The 20,910-nt window shown below is 36.5% G+C and overlaps 1 protein-coding gene across 2 annotated transcripts in view; it reads left to right on the top strand.

Annotated features, from left to right (window-relative positions):
• mspo (M-spondin) overlaps positions 1-20,910 on the top strand; it is a 119,509-nt gene that overhangs the window by 33,895 nt on the left and 64,704 nt on the right. Inside the window, exon 1 of one of the 2 annotated variants that reach the window (XM_032437212.2) lies at positions 13,220-14,113. The exons of the other annotated variant lie outside the window; for it this stretch is intronic. Coding sequence (XP_032293103.1) covers positions 13,579-14,113 — 535 coding nt within the window. The 5' untranslated portion in view covers positions 13,220-13,578. Of the gene's footprint in view, positions 1-13,219; positions 14,114-20,910 lie in introns of those variants that run through there. 2 annotated transcript variants of the gene reach the window in all.

The raw sequence follows: 20,910 nt of genomic DNA, 5'->3' as shown, positions 1-20,910 counted from the left end.
GCCTTAAAATGTTTAATTTTAATAGTTAATTTTTAGTTTTTGAAATTTAGTTATTGAAGTTTAGTTATTGAAATAATATTTTCCTCATCTTTTGGCTTGCTGTGTGCGTCTTTTCTAATCTCTCTATCCCACTCCCTCCCTCTCTCTTTTTTTCTCATTTTCTCTTTCTATCTCTCCGTCTCTATCTTTATCTGTCTCTTTATTTCTTTCCTCGCCTCTTTCCATCCCTCTTTATCTCTCTCTAACTCCCTCTCTCTCACTCCCGCTCTCTGTTTTTCTGTTTCTCTCTTTCGTTCTCTTGCCTTTGTATCTTTGTCTTTCTCGCTCATGTTTTAGTTTTTCCCCCGTTAGATCTTTAAGAAACATTTATTTTTAATTCTTCTTTGTTCGCCATACTTAAACGTGTTCCAAGCGAAAGAAGCTCTGCTATTTATTTTAAATCAAATATGTATTCTGAAACATATGAGTGTTATGCTGAAATATCTACCAGAGATTGTTAAAAATATAAAATTTTAAAAATATAAAATCACAAATTTTAAATAAATTTATTTAAATTGATTAAATGGTTATGGGCAGGACAAATAAGTTAATTAGGGGCCGAAAAGTAACTAAATAGATATATAGATATATATATATATAGTGACATATCCATAGTCGCACCCACCCTTTAACATAACTTAGCACATAAGCATAAGCACAACTATAAACATTTCTAATATTGTAAACAAAGAGCCTGGTGATAACATCGACATTGGTCAAGATCAAACTGTCCCCCTTTGGTAGACATAAACAATTCACCCTAAATATCACGCCACTGTCAATGTTCCCATCAGAGTACTATCCCACGCATAATTGCTGACGCAGCTCAAACTTCACTCAATTTTGACTCAAACTCTCTCAAAGCGAAGTTTGCTAAGCGACCGCAACAGTTAGATAAATCAGTTCATATTCGGGAAGCAAATCTGAATGTACTCAACAAAAGTAGCCGTTAAGTGAAAATAATAAATTGAAATATATTTTTTTATAGTAACCTAACGTGCAAAACTTAATTGGCGCAGCCGGTAGGATACGTCGGGAAAAATTAAAGATCGCTAAAGGATAATTAATTCCCAGATCTAACGCACAATCGCGACCGAAAGTGTTGTCGGAGTGTAATAAAAATTTTCTCGAATACGTATCCGCACAAGAACCTTCGGGTCACTAGTAGCTTAATAATATTGACCCTTTGGGCAATAAAGCTACTACAGTTAATAACGACTGGCTTTGCATATCGTTTGATCCCTGCAATACGTTATTACTGAGTCTTTTTAAGACACACACACAAAAAAAAAAAAACATTTAACCAATAATCCATCACAAACTTTAACCTAAAATAAAAGTGCAAAATCAAAGAACAATAAAGTTCAAACCTACAAACTCAAAACTATTCAAAAAAAAGTGTATTACACCAAGATGACAATGGAATTATCAGAACAACACCTCAACCAGGCCCTTTCACAACTTAGACAGGTGCCAAGCTTTGACGGATCAACGGATCAACTAAACGCCTTCATTAAAAGGATAGATTACATCCTACACCTGTATCCAACCCGAGATGTTAGACAACATAGCATCTTATACGGAGCCATCGAATTGCAAGTCACAGGAGATGCTCAGAGAATATCACAAAGGACAGCAGCCAACACTTGGCAGGAGCTGAGAAACGCATTAATTGAAGAATACAAAGTGCAGACACCATTTGAAGAACTCCTTCGACGCTTATACAACACGAATTACCAAGGAAACGTCCGTAAGTTCATCGAGGAGCTCGAGAATAAATCTTTTGTTATATTAAATAAGTTAGCACTAGAAAATATACCTAGCAATACAACCCTTTATACAAATGCTATGAATAACACAATCAAAGATGTTATTACAAAAAAATTACCAGATAGGCTTTTCATGATGTTAGCCAGACACGACATTACGTCGACACAAAAACTAAAGCAAGTAGCTCAAAGAGAGGGATTATATGAAAATAGTGTTACTGAAAAACCTAAAAATAATAATGTTCAGGGAAATCCAAATAACAATCGTAGGAACATGGGAAATTATCAGCAAAATGCTAACCCAACCACCATTTCAAGTGGCTATTCCAACACGAATCAGAGTTATCACGCACAAAATAAACAGCATAATAAGTCCGAAGACAATCAGAAAGCTCACCACGAGTTCCAACAGAAATTAAGTCAAGGTAGATACCAAAATCCCTTAAACTACCAAAATCAGTCCCATTCACGCTTGAATGCACCAAACCCTCCGACTAAACGTCAAAGAGATAGTAACAGTGGGCAGATGAAAATGGATACATCCGAAAATTTTCATCAGCAAGCCTCGGAACAAACAGAAGAAATCCATTCATAAAATTGATTATGAATGACGAAGTTCTAAAATGTGTCATCGACACAGGTTCAACCATAAATCTAATGAAAACAAACCGCTTAAATTTTCCAGTTTACAACGAAACATTAAAGGTTCACACCATAAATGGTGTTATTGAATTAAAACAAAGTATACGATTAGGAGCAAGCAAAATTTGTCCGAGCAAACAAAAATTCTATATTCACGACTTCTCAGAGCATTATGATGTTCTGATTGGGAGAGAATACCTTGAGGCATGTCAAGCAAAAATAGACTATGCACAAGGATCCGTAACCTTAGGAGAATTTAACTTTTGTTTTAGATATAACGACGAAGAGGTCGAAGAGGACATGACCGCACAAGAGTGCCTTGATCCACCCTCAACAGAGGACAGACCATTTAACTTCGCTATTAATAATGAATTAATAGAAAACAATGAGTTTAGGCTAGAGCACCTAAACTCAGAAGAAAAAGAAAAAATAAAAAAAGTTTTACATGAATTTCGTGATATCCAGTACCATGAAGGTGACAATTTGACTTTCACTAGTACAATTAAACACAAAATTCTAACAAAACATGAGGACCCAATTTACAAGCGTCCATACAAATATCCTCAAATATACGATGAGGAAGTAAATAAACAAATAAGCGATATGATAAAACAAAATATCATACGTAAATCCAAATCCCCTTACTGCTCACCAGTAATAATCGTTCCAAAGAAAAACGATGCATCTGGAAAGCAAAAGTTCCGGTTAGTCATAGATTACCGCAATCTCAATGAACTAACTATTAATGATAAATACCCTATCCCGATCATGGATGAAATATTAGACAAACTTGGAAAATGTCAATATTTCACAACCATTGATCTAGCCAAAGGCTTCCACCAAATCCAAATGGATCCTGGTTCAATACCCAAGACCGCATTTTCGACTAAACATGGCCATTACGAGTACACTCGCATGCCATTCGGTCTTAAGAATGCACCTGCAACGTTCCAACGTTGTATGAACAATCTCTTAGAAGATTTAATTTTTAAGGATTGTCTGGTCTACTTAGACGACATTATTATTTTTTCCACTTCATTGGAGGAACACATTTTGTCGCTACAAAAGGTATTTAAGAAGCTTAGAGAAGCTAACTTAAAACTACAGTTGGATAAATGCGAGTTTATGAGAAAAGAAACTGAATTTCTCGGTCACATAATCACAACTGAGGGTATAAAACCAAATCCCAACAAGATACAAGCAATTGTCAAATTCCCAATTCCAAAAACCCCAAAAGAAATTAAATCATTTCTAGGATTATGTGGTTTCTATAGGAAATTTATACCAAATTTCGCTAATATAGTAAAACCATTAACACTTAAATTAAAAAAGGGAGCAAAAATCAATATAAAAGACAGAGACTACGAGCTAGCGTTTGAAAAGCTAAAAGTACTCATAACATCCGACCCAATTTTAATATACCCTAACTTCGAAAAACCATTTTCATTAACTACAGACGCGAGTAATATGGCAATAGGGGCCGTCCTTTCGCAAGAGCATAAGCCTATATGCTATGCAAGTAGAACTCTCAACGAGCATGAGTTAAATTATTCAACGATTGAAAAAGAATTATTAGCAATCGTTTGGGCCACTAAATACTTTAGGTCCTATCTCTTTGGTCGACAATTTCAAATCCTTAGTGATCACAGACCACTCGTCTGGTTAAATAATATGAAAGAACCTAACATGAAATTACAAAGGTGGAAGATCAAGCTAAATGAGTTTGATTTCCAAATTAAATACGTCCCAGGAAAAGAAAATTATGTGGCAGATGCTCTGTCCAGAATTCAATTAAACGAAAACTTCTTAGGCGAAGATACAATTAGCACAAGAGCAACAATACATAGTGCTCAAGAAGACAACAGTAACCATTTACAAATCACAGAAAGACCACTTAATTATTATAATCGACAAATAGAATTTGAAAAAGGAACCGAGAACGAAACAAAAGTTACGAATTACTTTCACAAAACCAACATAAAAATTACGTACAAAGACATGACTAATACGCATGCCAAAGAATTAATAAAAGAATACTTATGCACAAAGAAAAGTGTGCTATACTTCCACAACGAAGCAGATTTTCCAATTTTTCAAGAAGCCTACTTAGAAATAATAAGTCCGAATAATTCAACAAAGGCAATGAAAACTAGTACAAAATTAATAGACCTTCAAACATACGCAGAATTCAAAGAATTAATATTAAAAAAGCACAAAGAATTATTACATCCAGGAATTGAAAAAACTATCAATTGGTTCAAAGAAACCCACTATTTCCCAGATTATCAAAATCTAATTCAAAATCTAATAAATGAATGTGAGATTTGCAACATCGCAAAAACAGAACACAGAGATACAAAATTAACTTTCGAAATAACTCCGGAAATCGCTAATATCCGAGAAAAATATGTAATGGATTTTTACATAGTAGGAGATAAACAATTTTTATCTTGCATTGATATCTATTCAAAATTTGCATCATTAATAGAAATAAAAAGTAGAGACTGGCTAGAAACCAAACGAGCTATATTACAAGTGTTCAACCAAATGGGTAAACCCATCGAAATAAAGGCAGACAAAGACTCAGCTTTTATGTGCACAGCTTTACAATTATGGCTAAAATCAGAAGCAGTAAATATTAATATAACCACTAGTAAAAACGGTATATCCGACGTAGAACGATTTCATAAGACAGTTAACGAAAAACTAAGAATCATTAACAGCGACTCAGACGTCGAAAATAAACTTACAAAATTTGAAACTATACTCTACACGTACAATCATAAAACAAAGCACAAAACGACTAACAGAACACCAGCGGACATATTCATATATGCAGGTACACCAGAGTATGACACTCAAGCTAATAAAGAAAAACTAATAAATAACCTCAACAAAAACCGAAGAAACTTTTAACAATTTAATTGAACAAAGTAAAGAATTCAATAACCTTATACAAATCGAATACCTAGTAGAAAAATTAAACAGAGAAATAAACGGCTTAAAAATAGCCAAACGCAGCAAAAGAGGTTTAGTTAACATAGTAGGAACAGCATATAAATACTTATTTGGAACATTAGATCAAGAAGACAAAGCAGAAATTGAACAAAAAATAAGCAACTTAGCAGAAAACAGCGTTCAGGTTAACGAATTAAATTACATAATAGAAGCTATAAACAAAGGAATAGAAATCATGAACGAACTAGATCAAGAGAAACAAAAAGGAAAGAAATTAGATATCCTTATATTTAACTTACAACACTTTACAGAATATATAGAAGACATTGAGATGGGAATGCAGCTCACAAGATTAGGAATTTTTAACCCAAAATTACTAAAACATGACTATTTGTTGCATGTTAATTCTGAGAAATTGTTGAATACAAAAACTTCCACTTGGTTTAAATCAGATACAAACGAAATACTGATAATATCCCATATTCCTCGAGAAATAATAAAAAGCCCGGTATTCGAAATAATTCCATACCCGGATGAAAATAATAATATTTTGACAGAAATAGCTCATGAAAAATATTTTACCCAAGATAAAAAAGTTTATAGCAGAGAAACAAAAAAATTAATTAATAATGAATGTTTAACAGGAATTTTAAACCAAATAACATCAGAATGTAGTTATACTAAAATTTTGCAAAATTTTCAAATCAACTACATAGAACCAAATATAATTTTAACTTGGAATTTACCAAAAACTATATTAAACCATAATTGTATAAATAACGAAATAACAATAGAAGGAAACAATATAATAAAAATCTTTAATTGTTCATTGCAAATTAATGAAATTTCAATTTCAAACAATATGTTAGATTATACTCAAAGCATTTACGTAAGCAATGATGTTATAAAATTAGAACCACTTTCGTTTGTACAAACGAAACAAATTATAAATGCACATACAAAATTTAACAATGTATTCCAGATAATTACAATAACCATATTTGTAATCATATTAATAAGTTTAACACTGTATTTGACATATAAGTTCAAAAGCATACCTAAGAAATTAATTATAAAATATAAAAAACCCAAAGTAGAAGAAACACCTACAATAATAGGAGATATACCAATTCTAAAAGAAGAAAATGTTACACTATATCCAAACTTAAACACCTGAGGACAGGCACTTTTCTAATGGTTGGGGGAGTGACATATCCATAGTCGCACCCACCCTTTAACATAACTTAGCACATAAGCATAAGCACAACTATAAACATTTCTAATATTGTAAACAAAGAGCCTGGTGATAACATCGACATTGGTCAAGATCAAACTGTCCCCCTTTGGTAGACATAAACAATTCACCCTAAATATCACGCCACTGTCAATGTTCCCATCAGAGTACTATCCCACGCATAATTGCTGACGCAGCTCAAACTTCACTCAATTTTGACTCAAACTCTCTCAAAGCGAAGTTTGCTAAGCGACCGCAACAGTTAGATAAATCAGTTCATATTCGGGAAGCAAATCTGAATGTACTCAACAAAAGTAGCCGTTAAGTGAAAATAATAAATTGAAATATATTTTTTTATAGTAACCTAACGTGCAAAACTTAATTATATATATATAATTATGTAGGTAGCAGACAGGTTTTGGCATGAAAACACAGCCAACAACAATGAAATTTGTGGCTAACCGCACATGACAAAACTTGTTGGCCATGTTCGTTCTGGCCCAAACAAGAACAACAACAAGTTGTGAGAGTAATAAACAAAGCCACAAATGCGTTTTAAGGGCGAACAAATGGCAGCGCGTAGGGCTGCACAGATAATACAGAGAGGGTGTGAGAGACAGAGAGAGAGAGAGAGAGAGAGAGAGAGAGAGAGAGAGAGAGAGATACTGAGATAGTTGCCGCTTGCAGTTGCACATTTGACAGGAGTTAAGGGGTATCTGCAGCATGAAGGGGATAATGACCAGGGTAGGCTTACAAAGTTTGCTCAGTGGTGGCAGCAGTGGGTGGCGCCACACGCTTAATTAAAACGGGGATCACGTAGACCTGAATCCTGAATCCGCAAATGCTGTCACTCTCGCTCCTTGGCCAAGAGACGCGCTCGACTTCCACTTTGGGCCAAAGCTAATTTGGCCACTTTTATTTGGCAGCAGCCACAAGCACACACAAAAAAGAAGACAAGAAAGAGATGAAAATAAAGCGAGGAAAAAGTGGAAAATTTTTGCGAGTGTCAAAGTGCATGGGAAATGCATTGCGGCACATTAATTGCATAAATTTTGACGTCGCTTTGAAGTGAGTGCGCACAAATTAAAGAGAAAGCGAGCGAACGAGCAAGCCGCCGAAAGAGATGCAAAAGTCATTAAATGTAGCTGCAGCACCTTTACGCTCGGACGGGGCGTTGGGTGGTAGGTGGTGGGTGGTGGGCGGTGGTTGGAGCACTTTCGGGCGTGTTTCTGTCATAATTTGATGCCTAACTGTGTCAGGCGCTGGCTTCTGGCCGGCTGCAGTTGCAAGTGCTCATGCATAACGCATTTTGGCGCAGCTAAAAAGTATGCTATAAAAATGTAACTCAGACCTGTTGCCACACACACACACACACACACACACACACGCGCGCGCGCACGCACACAGTTGACTGGTTTTTGGGGCAGAGCTTTAAATCAGTTGCCATTTCATTAAAATGCACACTGGCTGTGACCCCTCACTCCCCCTCCCTCTCACACTCCTCTCGTTCGCCCACTCTCTGGCAACGCTTTTTACCTTAATATTTAACGCGTTTTTTTGTTGCATTTTAAATTTAGCGTTATGAAACATTTTATGCTCATAATTTTCAAAGCTTTGCCTGGCCCGTCTATTTTTTTATGTTATTTTTCCGCTATGCACAACTAAAATAGTGTAAATGCAGTTGTTGTTTTTTTTTCTTGTGGCCGCAAACTTTTTGTTGTTGCATTAAAATAAAAAAATAGCACAGCATAATCGATCCTAGCGTTGCATAAACCATATTCAACCGTAAAGCCAGTTAATTTACACGTCAATTAAATTGTTTTATAGTCAACAAAAAACAGTTCACTTTTCATATTTCTGAAAGTTGGTTTTTGTAAAGGGTATTTTTTTTCTTTTTCGGAAAATAAGTGTAAAATGTTGAAATGAAATTCCTGTGTTAATTGCCAATTAAAAACTAGCCCCTACAAGAGCTCCTCGGGCATTGTTGTTTTACTCAATGCATTGCACAAAAACATGCTCATCGCATTTAACATGATTAAATTGATTAAATTGATAATCAATGAAATAACAATATTTGTTATTTTTAGTTATTATCAACAATGCTTGACAATAACGTAAAAAACTACCAGAAAAAAACTAAAATTAATAAAATTAAATAAAAGCTGCTCAAAGTTAATTTTGGTCAAATTCCGCTGAAAAAGTGTTTACTTTTTCAGGCTACTGTTATTGATATTTCTAATCCATTTAAACAAATTGCCCAAATTTGAAAGTTTGCATCGCGCTTTTCACAGCCAAGAATATTCGAATTTGTTTGTGATTTGAAGATTATGAATTAGAATTTAGCAATATATTAAAAGCTTAAATATGCAGAACATTGCATGAAAATTGTTTACACATATTTTAATACCCTTCTAGAGGATATTCGCACTTTGTCATGAAATGACTCCATATAGATCTTGATCAATATCTACATCCATCAGTATGTCCGTTTGTCAATTTGATTCTGATATGGAAATCAAATTCGGGATTTATTTGTTCCATTATGATTCTCACATATATGTCAAATCTTATCAACATCGCACCACTTAATCATAAAGCTGCTATAGGAAAGATCGGTGAAGTAGTGGGATCTCATAAAGCAAAATATTCTGTTTTCATAGATATTTCAACAAACTCATTTTCGAGCAGCACTTTTCTTACATATCAGCAAAAGGGAAATGTCTACAAGGGTATCTAATCTTTGGCGTGCCGAATACTTATTGAGTCTTATGAGAACGTGCTATTCAACTCTGGGATTTTTTGACAAAAATTCGGTAATCAATATTATGGCAACATTTCAAAGTCATTTTATTCATTCAAATTCATGTTTACCCAAAGAAAAGCAAGAAAATCGTTTGTAACCCAAATACACAACTAAATAGTAAATAATACGGTAAAAACCAATCGAATTTGCAGCAAAAACGTAAATGGCAAAAATCCCCAACATAATCGAATGTGCAAAAATTGAAATGCCAATAAAAACTGTAAAAGAACATGCACAACCAAAAACAACAAAGTACCAAATATTCTACCTTTCGCTCACACACACACACACACACACACACATAAACAGACATGATGAGAACTTAGTAGTTTATGTTGTTGTCTTTTTGAGCAGCAGCTGAAGCTGTTAAGCTTTTGACTGCCTGGCATAAATAACTGTAAAACATAACAGAGCATAGTACATGAAAACAACAATATGAATTGTGACGTCACAAGCCAGCGATGCATTTGGAGTCGTTGTTGCTGTTGTTGTTGTTGCTGTTGCTGTGGTTGCATTTATTTTGAGTGGATTTATTTATTTGCAGTGCCACAAAAACAAAACAAAGAAAATCAAATTGGATAAAGCGAAATAAAACAACGCAAATCAACTAAAAAACGCGCAGCAATAAAAAGTGGAAGAACAATAAAAAAAAGCCCTAGTTTTCTACTCTTTTTTTATGCAAATGTAAGGTGTCCCAGGTGGGAAATGCACACGTATGCCAGGACTCGGCTGCTGCTGCTGCTTCTGCTTCTTCTTCTTGCACTGCTGTTGCATTTGGTTGTTTTTTGTTCAACGTTCAATAAAAGCAACGGCAACAACAAACTTGACAGAGGTGTGTGCGGGTGTGATCGGCGCGGCAGCAGGGTGCGGGGGGTCGACGTCGGTTTATGCTGTTGCTTTGTTGTTGTTTGTCTGCACGTCTGCGTCTCTGTTTGGCAAATGCCAACTTTATTAGGAATTTTACAGCTGTGTGTGTACGTGTGTGTGTGTGTGTGTAAGTGTGTGCATACAAGTCAAATAAATGAAAGCGGAAATCAAAGCCAGCGCCAAAGCTCATTGGCGCTGCTTGTGCTTATGCTAGTGTGAGTTTATATCTGTGGATGTGTGTGTGTGTGTGTGTTTTTTCCACTCAGCTGTACGGTACATTTGCGTGTAATATGCGAGCATTTTTTTTTTCCTGATTTTATTTTTGCTCAATGAAACGCAATGCCGCGCGTGCATGTGTGAGTGTGTGTGTGCACAGGTGTGGGAGAGCAGCTGGCAGAGGCAGTAAAAGAGAGAGAGAGAGAGTGGGAGGGAGAGAGAGTAAGAGAACTTGCGCCTGTGCCGTGGCAGTGCGGAGAGTAAGTGGTGAGCGTAATTTCCCTTTATAATTGCTCAGACGTTGACAGTGGTGGCCCATGCAATTGTTAACAGTTGAAATGTAGGTTTTATGCCAAATATTGTAATATATTTATTTAAAAATTGTTTTGCATATTTCTTTGGTTACGAGCATATTTACTCATTACTTCGCTTTGTGGTAAATTTCTATTGCGCTTATATACTCCACCACTCTTAGTTTTATACCTTACCTCAATTAAACGGGCTTTATTAGCTTACGAATATTTATGCTTGACATTTGGTAAACAAAACACAAGCCAAACATTAGAAACATTAGCACATAATAAGCATAAATTTAACTGTGGCCCATAAAACGGTAAAGCTTCTAACTAATGGACGGCATTTAAGTCACAATAAAAGTCCCCAAAGGGGCATCAGCTACAGCTGCCACACCCCCTGTCCAACGGCTGGCTGGCGCTGCCAACCTGTCTAAGACAAATAGCAAATTGTCGTTTATAATTGACCACAAGTGGGCGCTGAGGTGGTGCAGGGGGCGTGCCACGACCAGCCAGGACCGTTCAAATTGTAAATGGACAATTATTATTAGCTGCAATAAATTTCACGCACGCATAATTTACATACAAAAGCACGCGACCGTGCACAGGATTACACTGTGATGAAGGGGGCAATGGCGGGGGCGGGTAGCGGATAGCGGGTAGCGGAGTCGAGGACACAATCTACATCACGTACAAATCGTTTAAGTGCAACACATAATTGTTCTAAGGACCCCAACAGCCATTTTCGGCTAGAGTATAATTCTGTATGCTTGTGTGCGTGTGTGTCTGTGTGTGTGCGTGCGTGTGTTTGTGTGTGTCAATAGCAATTATGTTTACAGTGGGACTAGTGCTTGTGGAGGCACAGCTACACTGCACGAAAAGCAAGTGTCATTTATAAATGTAAAGAATTTTCAAATAATTAATTATGTATTTGTTTTTGATGTTTTTTATTTTTTCAGTTTGAAAAGTATTTGAACAATTTTTATAATTGTACAGATATTATAAACATCTAGTCCTAGTTAAAAGAATTAAATATTTTATGCTTAGATATGTTTATGATGATATTTTTATAGAAATACGAGTTAAGTATTATAAAATTGTTATAAAAAATAAAGCTCTACTTAGATGAAGTTCAGAACTTAATCACAAAAAATATTTCCACACTCTTTCGACAGACGCACACATTCGTTATTTGCAGTGTAACTATATATTACAGTTGAGGTAATGCCAAAATATTTTATATTTTATGCTGCTATTCGTAGTTTTTATATTAAACAATTGGACACACTTATTTCTTCCAGTGCAATTAGTTGTGTTTGCTTTCTTAGGTGGTGGCAAAAATAAAGATGTACAAATATTTTCCCAATTTTTTTTTCTCTCCGTGCATTTAGTTATGTTTATATAGTTAAATAAAGATGTAATATCCATCTCTTTCTTAAATTTAGCCCAGAAAATGTATTCCCAACTTTTTTTTAGCTTTCAACACATTAATTTCGCTCAGTGTAGCTAGTTTTGGCTACCAAGGGTAAAAAAGAAACATTCGACTTGGTTCCATATTTAGCTTTGTTAATTTCTTCCACCTTTTTTTTTTTAAACAGGCACACAACAATTTCAATAATTTCTCTTAGTGCAGCTAGTTTTGGTTGCCAATTCAGGTAATGCCAAATTGTGTGTTTGCGCCCAGGCTAAAACTTTGGCTTGACAAGTTCCACTTAAGCTGCCACAAACAATGCGCAAAGAATTGAAAAGTAATTTCGACGCACAACTAACGAGAATTTCCCCCTGTGAAGGCCCACGCTCAAAATCGAACTCACTGTTTATGTTGTTGTCGTTGTTGTTGTTAGTTGTTGGCTGTGCATTGTCCATTAGCGCGTTGTTTAATTGAATTGTAGCAATTAAAGTGCTTCAATTGATTTTAATCGAAAATTGTGCTCATTGTTGCCAGCTGTTGTTTTTGTTGCTGCTAAGTACAGTTAGCATTGCATACCAGCCGGCGTTTTGCCAGTTACCATTAATTGCATGACAAGTACCGCTTCATTAACGCTGCCTATTCAAATGCCGAAAAGGAAATGTGCAATAATGTGCCTAAAGCCTTGAGGTCAACAGCAGCAGCAGCAGCAGCAACAACAACAACAACAACAACACACAACAACAACATCAATAACAAGAGCAACACACGCATATAACTGTAGCCAGAGCTCAACAGGCTGCTTTTTCTGTTTTTTGCTCGCCTACAACAACACTAGAGAACAAAATTTCCCCAACACAGAGCGCAAATGTACCAAGCGTTGCGCTCTCACGCTCACTGCATAGAAACTGTTAATGCTGCCGATATTGGACCGTGGTGCTGCCGCGCGACTGCCGCAACATGCGCTCAGCATTTCAGTACGCAACGAACTTTGCACGCAGACGGTTGGCTATTGGTGCTTGTCGCTTGCTCTTACGCTAGATCCAATGCTCGCGACGACGTCGCCGACGCTTCCACGTGAATATCAATAGAAAGAAAAGGAACCCAAAAATAAGCACGCGCGCGTTACACATGTGCGTGCGCCTGTCTGTGTGTTCGTGTGTGTGTGCGAGTGTGTGTGCGCGTGCATTTATTTATAAGCAGCCGCAAATGTAAAGTGTACAACAAAATAGAAAATATTTTAAGAGAAATAATCAAAGTCTATAAATAGCACAGGCCGGCTGCAGTTGACAAAAAAAAAAAAAAAAAAGAAATAAAATAGAAGAGTCCAAAATTCGAAATCGAGCGAAATGAAAGCGAAATTCAAATCTGAACAGCTGCTGGCAGCGACGCTCTGCGCGCTCGCCGCAGTCGCTGCTGCTGCTGCTGCAGTCCAATCCCAGCCTGGCAGCAGCTACGGCGCCTCCTTCATATCAAATCCGGCCATATATGCCTATACCGTGGCCAATCAGCAGCAACAGCAACAACAACAACAACAACAACAACAACAACGGGAAGTTGCCGACAATCAAAACTATATAGATTTCGATGCTGCCCCTGTGAATGGCAATCCAGATGCCAATGTGAATGGCAATTACCGCAATTACTACTATACAGATGCGAATGCCAGATTAGATGCTGCCACGCCCACGCTTAATACGCCGCCAGCAACTGCCGCCGCCGCTGCCGCTGCCGCTGCGGCCACACAGCCAGCGCCGCTGACCGGCTGCACCTTGGACCGCCTCGCCGTCTATAAGGTCGTCCTGCACACTTATTGGACACGCGAACTCTTTCCCAAACACTATCCCGACTGGCGACCCACTGCCCAATGGACCAAGACCCTAGGTAAGTGGGGGGGGGAGGAAGCGGGGAAAAGCGCCTCTATGTGCGCGGTCTCAATCTTGTTTCGAGTTTTTAGCTGACAAAAACAAAAATAAACAACATATAAAAAATTGCATTATGGTTACTAATTTTTTGCCATTTAACTAAAGGTTGCTAATACTTTGTTTTTATTATTATTATTAACTGTTTAGAGGTGTTAATATTTTATATATATATTATTTTTATTAATATTATGATTGTTATTATTATTATTATTACCCAAAAGTAGGAAAAAATATTCTATGACTCGTTATAATATGAAAACTTAAAGTTCTTAAAGATTGCAACGTGCGAAGTTATATTTCTGTTTAGTTTATTCTATATTTTTTAATGTATATAATTGGGTTTCTTTCAATATCAAAACGGCTCACATGTTGAATATTAATATATATTTCTTTATTATTTTCATTTAATCATTGGCAATATGTTTTCCATACATTGAAAATTGCGAAGGTTTCTTTCAATATCTAAATTAACTGTTTTATTAAAAATAAACAAGTTTTTAATTTTGGACATAAAAATGAAACCCAAGCTGACAATATTTATTTAATATTTATTCATTGCCCGTCAAATATGAAAATTGTTTTAAATACTTCTAAATTCTAATTTGACAAATATAAATATTTTGAATAAAGTTAATAAATAGTTAGAAGGAAATTAAAGATAAATATAAATAGTTACAAAAAATTAAAAAGTATTTAACAGAATTTTAATAGTTAAGTGGCAATCAATAAATTAATGCTAGTTCTTTGTTTAGCAGGCTCGAGGTCCGGCGTAACGCAATTTTGTTTGAATTTAAACAATATATTTCGCTAAATAAATAATAAATAAATAAACAATAACGATTATTACTATCAAAACAAGCCGCGGCCTAAGCCCAACTGGGCTATCTTTTTGGCTGGCGCACATGTTTTGGTCTGATAAAAATCTTATAAAATACTGCCAGCTCAGCAACAACAACAACACCAACAATAACAACACTAACAATAACAACAATAGAGGCCAAAACCTTAAGACTAATTTGTCACAATGCTCGCAACTTGGCAGACATATAAAAATAAATCGAAAAGCAATTTCGCAGCGAGTTGGCCAAAATATTTGGTTATATGTTTGTTGTTGTTGTTCTTCTTGTTTCTGTTGTTGTTGTTGTTGGGTTAAATAGATATAGAGGCCTGGCCCACATAGATGAGATACAGATATAAACACAGATAGCAGTTACATTGGGGCAGGGCTGGGGGCAGGCCGGCGTAGTTCTTGGCCGCATTGGCATGTCGCTTGTCTTATCATGTTTTTGCAGATTTAGCTGTCAATTTATAGCACACACACACACACACACACACAGAGGGCGTGAGAAAGGAAGAGAGGGAGTAGGTATGTGAAAGTGAGAGGGAGAGCGAGAGTGAGGGAGGGAGTGAGAGCGAGAGTAGACAAGTAAATCTGACAGCCAAACAAGCGTTGCCTTTTGGCGTAGCATACTTATAGGCAGGCACACACAAACACACACAGACTCACACACAAACACACAGAACCATAAAAAAGGATAAGACTAGCGCCTAAGAAATGCGATTTGTACGTGCTTATGCGCTATATGCTCGCCTCAGCGCAAAATAAAGATAGAAAGTCGAACAGGAAAGTATTGTGAAAACATGCCGCAGCTTAAATGCTCTCACAAACAATTAGAATTTCAAGATTTCTTTCTTGTCGGAAATGTATATATTTATAAATATAGTCAACTTTTTAAGCCCTAGAATACACTCTTTGTTAAATGAAAGCATAATATAGCCCGTTGTTGTAGATTTCCTTAGTCAAGATATAAGCAAAAGTTTTCAATTGAACTACAATTTAGTTTTAGATCAAGAGCCGGTTTAGTTTTAGATCAACCAAGCTCCACATATTTTCCATTGAATTAAATAAATTAACAAATCTTATCTATATTATCAAAAATATCTGAGTTTATATTTAAAATTTTAATACACTAATGTTAAGAAAAAAAAGTTTATTAAAGAAATTGTTTAATTCCATGCTGTCTTACCGGGTACCGTTCCAGTTTTATTTAATTTTATATTAATATTATTATTAATAATATATTAATAATATTAAGCTGGGTTGAAGCAAGTATATCCAGTAAATCGAATACAAATTCATATTAAAACAAAATTCTTTTCATTTTTGATTTTAATAAATTAAATACTATTTATATAAATTATCTAGACGAAAGGCAGATACTCAAGATTTCAGTTATATCTTAAAAATGCACAAAAAGTTTAGAAAACTCCTCTATATAGAGTCTATTGTTGCGGCCAATAGTATTAATAATATAATAATAATGTTATGTTAGATATAAAATTTTGAATATCTTATCAATAATATACATATAATAGATTATTTAATGGTATATATTTTAAGAAGTATTTCTGTTCTACCGAGAAGAATTCCTGAAAAAAGTTATGATACCCTTCACACAAAGGCATAAGCACAGCCAGAAATGGGATAAAGTTGTTTCCCAACAGCTACTCTTCTTCTTTATCTGCTTAATTGTTATCTCTCTCTCTCTCTCTCTCTCTCAACCTCTTAGCTTGTGATGTTTTGATTTGTTGCACTTGAATTGTTTTTCAAGATTTTGTAGCGCGTTGATTATTTGTTATTCTTTTTGTTAGATTATAATCGGCGTATTACGAATGGTAGACATATTTTTTAATATTTAAAATATGAGAAAACTTTTAAATAATTTTCTCTTGTAAATTTGGCCCAAAATATGCACACACCCCGCCACTTAGCTCTGAGAGCTGCTTTAAAGTCGCTTCTAATCGAATGCATCATTTCTGAGTGCTTTTCTTGGCCTTCACTCGTTTCACACTCTCTCTTTCTCTCTCTCTCTCTCGCCATTCATTTGTGGTTTGTTTTCAGCTTTAGACTCTCTCATCTGTCTCTTCTCGTTGTTTATTGTGTCGACGCGGTAATTTATAGTATTCACCAATTGGAAAACATTGCGTATGCGTGATTTATGTGCAACTCGTGCTAGTTGTGTGTCCACAGATTTACAGTCCGTACTTTCCACTGGCCATATAACTACCGATATAATGCGTATAATGCGCGCTCTTATGGTTAAAATATTGAGTTCACAATTGCGTGCATTGCAGGCTATAAATATTTTGTTGCCCCATTTGAAAGTTTAGCACTTTGATTTCGCTTTGTAAATTGCTAATAAATACGCTTTTTAACACCCACTGCTTTTTTTATTGTGTCAGGGTAAATAAATATTTTATTTTATTTTTATTTCTTACTAACAAGCTGTCTTTTATTTTCGGATTTCAAATGGAAGTTTGATATCAAGAAATTTTGTGCTTCCAAAAAAACGAAACTTGAAGGCTGATAGAAATTGAAGAGAAGAATTGTAAAGCGTGACTTAAAGGGAGGGCAGCGAAGTATGTCTTTGCATGCTTTACCACAAGTTTATGTACTCTCGAACACTGTGCGAGTGAGCATAGAGTACAAGTAAGACATTGTTTTAATTTAGAAAGAACATCGAGTCCATATAGAATGTATTGTAAGCGAAGCAACCAAATAATGTGTTAAGGAAAAAGGGCAAATGCTTGAAGACAAGAAAATAAATGTTATGCTATTCTTTACGGGACTTTAGAGCAGCTGAACTTCGTGCGATGTATTTATTTCATATTTGCTTTTGAAGTGTATATTTGTCAATAAATATGCGTAGTTCATGTGAGCGTGTTGAAAGAATAGCAAATGCACGGCATGTACATGGCATCAAATATTTAAAGAAATTGTTTCTGTTGCCCACTTGAACTGGAGGCAACTCGGCTTGAGCCAGCTCAACTCGCTCTGGCCCTGAGGCGGCGTTTAGTTAAGCCAAAGGCAACTTAAGATGGAACAGACTAGCATTAAAATACAGGCAAAAAAAAAAAGATAGACTTGAAAAAGCAACAGAAATAGTAGAAGCTGCACTGGGGACAGGCGAACAGGCTGCAGAGGGGCTGCCTGCTTCCTGCCTGTCATATCCTGTTTGTATATAAATTTGCAGAGCGCAGCTCAGCATCCGTTACATTTCAACTGGCGAGCAATGAGCCAGCACAGGACATCGGGACGAAAAAGTGTCTTGGCTGCATTTGCTTTTGTTTTACTCCAGGACACTGTGACCCCGCCTGAGCCTGAGCCTGAGCCCGAGTTTGAGCGTGGGCGTGAGCGTGAGCCTGTTCTCTGCAAATTTATTATGAATGTTGAAAAACAAGCAGCGACAGCAAATGCATTTCTTGTGCCTTTTGTGCCAAGTCAAAGGACCCAAGACGCCAGCTGCCACGCTCTGCACACCCTCCCATTTGTCGACCACTCCCACTTTCCATCGAGTTGTTAAATTTCATTTGGTGACATTGCCGATGCCCTGGCGACTGTTGTCGCTATTTTGCTGCTTGTTTTTATCGCAAATTGAAACAAAAATAAAGTTTTTGCCACTACCAAAAACCAACTAGCCGCCGAACCCGAACCCGAAACCGATGCCGTTGCCCATCCTGTTACCCGCGACACATTGCGGCAGTTGCAATGCCAGCGACATATTTTTCGTACACCCAGCAAAAGCAATTTCCTCTCGAAGCGGGTCTATAAGCCTCAGCTTCTGATAGATTCGTGAAAGGCTCCTTGAAACGGGTATTGCATCAAAAGGCACATTTTAATTAGATAAGTTATCATTCCGTTTTGCACTATAAAATGAATATACTCTTAAATAAATTTACTACTTGAATAGTTCCAGATTGACTAAAAAAAGAATTTTATAAAAAGTTTAAGGATAACTTGAAAATAAAATGCTCTGTGCGCAAAAAGATCGCGCGTAGAACGTTTACGAATGCTTGGCAAAATCTTTATAGAGAGTAAGCTGAAGATCTTAAAATAAGTTGGTTTTTAGAAAGAACCGAAAAGAAATATATTTTATTTATTTTGAATAAACTTAAAATTAAAAAGTAAAATTATGAAGAAAAAAAATATAATAAATAATATTATTAATATTAATAATTGAAATTTATTTATCTATTCAGATCATTTTTAAGTAGGGTATCTTATAGTTGTCCTGCTCTACTATGTTTGCCCTCTTCCGCCTTCAATTTGCCCGTTCTGGCTTTGAGGCAATTCGCTTTTTGTGCAATATACTTTTGGCCAGAATGGGGCATTCAACACTTTTTGTTTAGCTTTTGCGCGCAAGTTTTGTGAAAATAAATTTTTGTTTATTTTTTTTCTTGGCTATTTTTATTGCATTGCCAAAGCTTTTTGTTTGGCAATTCTCAAGTGCTTGTGCCAGGATATGGCCAGGCCTTGTATCCTTGACTGTGCTGGTCAAAATGAAATGTTGCCGTTCGCAATTGCATTTCAAATTTGGGGGCGGTCAGCACGCCCCCAACGACGCTTGCTGGCCAAAAAATGTTGATTTCAAATCAAATAATAAATGTGTTTCGGCTTTGATAACTGCAAGTGCTGCGAGTTTAAGGGGACGGCGATGATTACGGGTAGTTTGGCTATAATAATTAATAGTACACAAAATAAACAGGAACTTGCAACAACAACAACTGCTGTTGAGTAAACACAAATATCAAGTGGCCGCAATTTTGTTGCACAGTGTCATGCAGTCAGCCCAAAGGCCCACACGTGCGCCCCTCGACGCCCGCGCAGCCCCGCACACTTGCTGCTGTCCTGGCAACGTTAATTGCCTGCGTGGTCTGGCAATTATCCTGTTTGACTTGGCCGCTGGGAAGTGCGTGCTGGCTCTTGTAGTTGGTGTTAAATGTTCAACCTGCGGCATTTTCACGCCTCGTCTTTTATTGTTTCAACCAGCCGTCTCGTCCCGCCCCTGGCCCCTAGATGCGTTTTGTTGCGCAAATGAAATGCCAAATTTTGTTGTTGCTTTTGGCAAATGAATTATAAAAAGCTTTTGCCAGCCGCCCAGCACAAATGTGCGCTACATACATATAACATGTCCCTAATTCCCGTGTGTGCGTATGTTATTTTTTATACACCCCCAAAGGCACACATTCAGACCCTCTCGAGGCGCCTCCTTGTGCCCTCTTCTGTCTGGCTTGTCATGTCAATGCACAGTTTTTCTTCCTGCACCAGGCCAAAGTTTGGCGCTTCGTCTCGTAACAAACTTTAAATGTTTGCCATTTTTTACACGCACTCCAAAAAGACAACTAAACGTATTCTAGTCGAGAGTGCCAGACTAGGAGATACCTTCAACCACGCGCCGAGCTGATCTGTTTAGACTATTGACCAATTTTCCGACTCTAGCTTAGACAGGCCTGGTTAAGATAGATATACAGAAGGACTTGATGTTGATATGTATCGATTCCATGGAAAGAGGATAAGTTATCGATCAATACATTAGGTGTCTGACTCTAAAAGATACAGAAAGATAGAAAGGCTATATCGCCTTGATGCCGAGCAAAAATATATTATATACCCTGGCCGGAGCGGCCTCCCGTCGCCTGTTACGTACGTTTCCATAAAATCCTTATACCCTTTTCACGCATTCAGCGTATAAGAAAATGAAAATGTGACACAGACAAAGATGAAATCATAAGGCGCTTGTCTGGTTCATCCAATCAAATTTTGTGGAAGGCTACAATAGAACAAAATTATGAACGTGAGTGTGTACAGCAACTGCTCTTGTGCTCTTTCTTTAGTGAAAAACTTTGGAACCATCATTTTGCTAAAGTATATGAGTTTAGTTTTCTTTTTCTGAAATAGGTCAGCGAAGCTAAGAA

This window comes from Drosophila virilis, chromosome 5 (assembly GCF_030788295.1).
Source record: "Drosophila virilis strain 15010-1051.87 chromosome 5, Dvir_AGI_RSII-ME, whole genome shotgun sequence".
Lineage (NCBI taxonomy): Eukaryota > Metazoa > Arthropoda > Insecta > Diptera > Drosophilidae > Drosophila > Drosophila virilis.
This window is presented reverse-complemented; position numbering and strand designations above follow the sequence as displayed.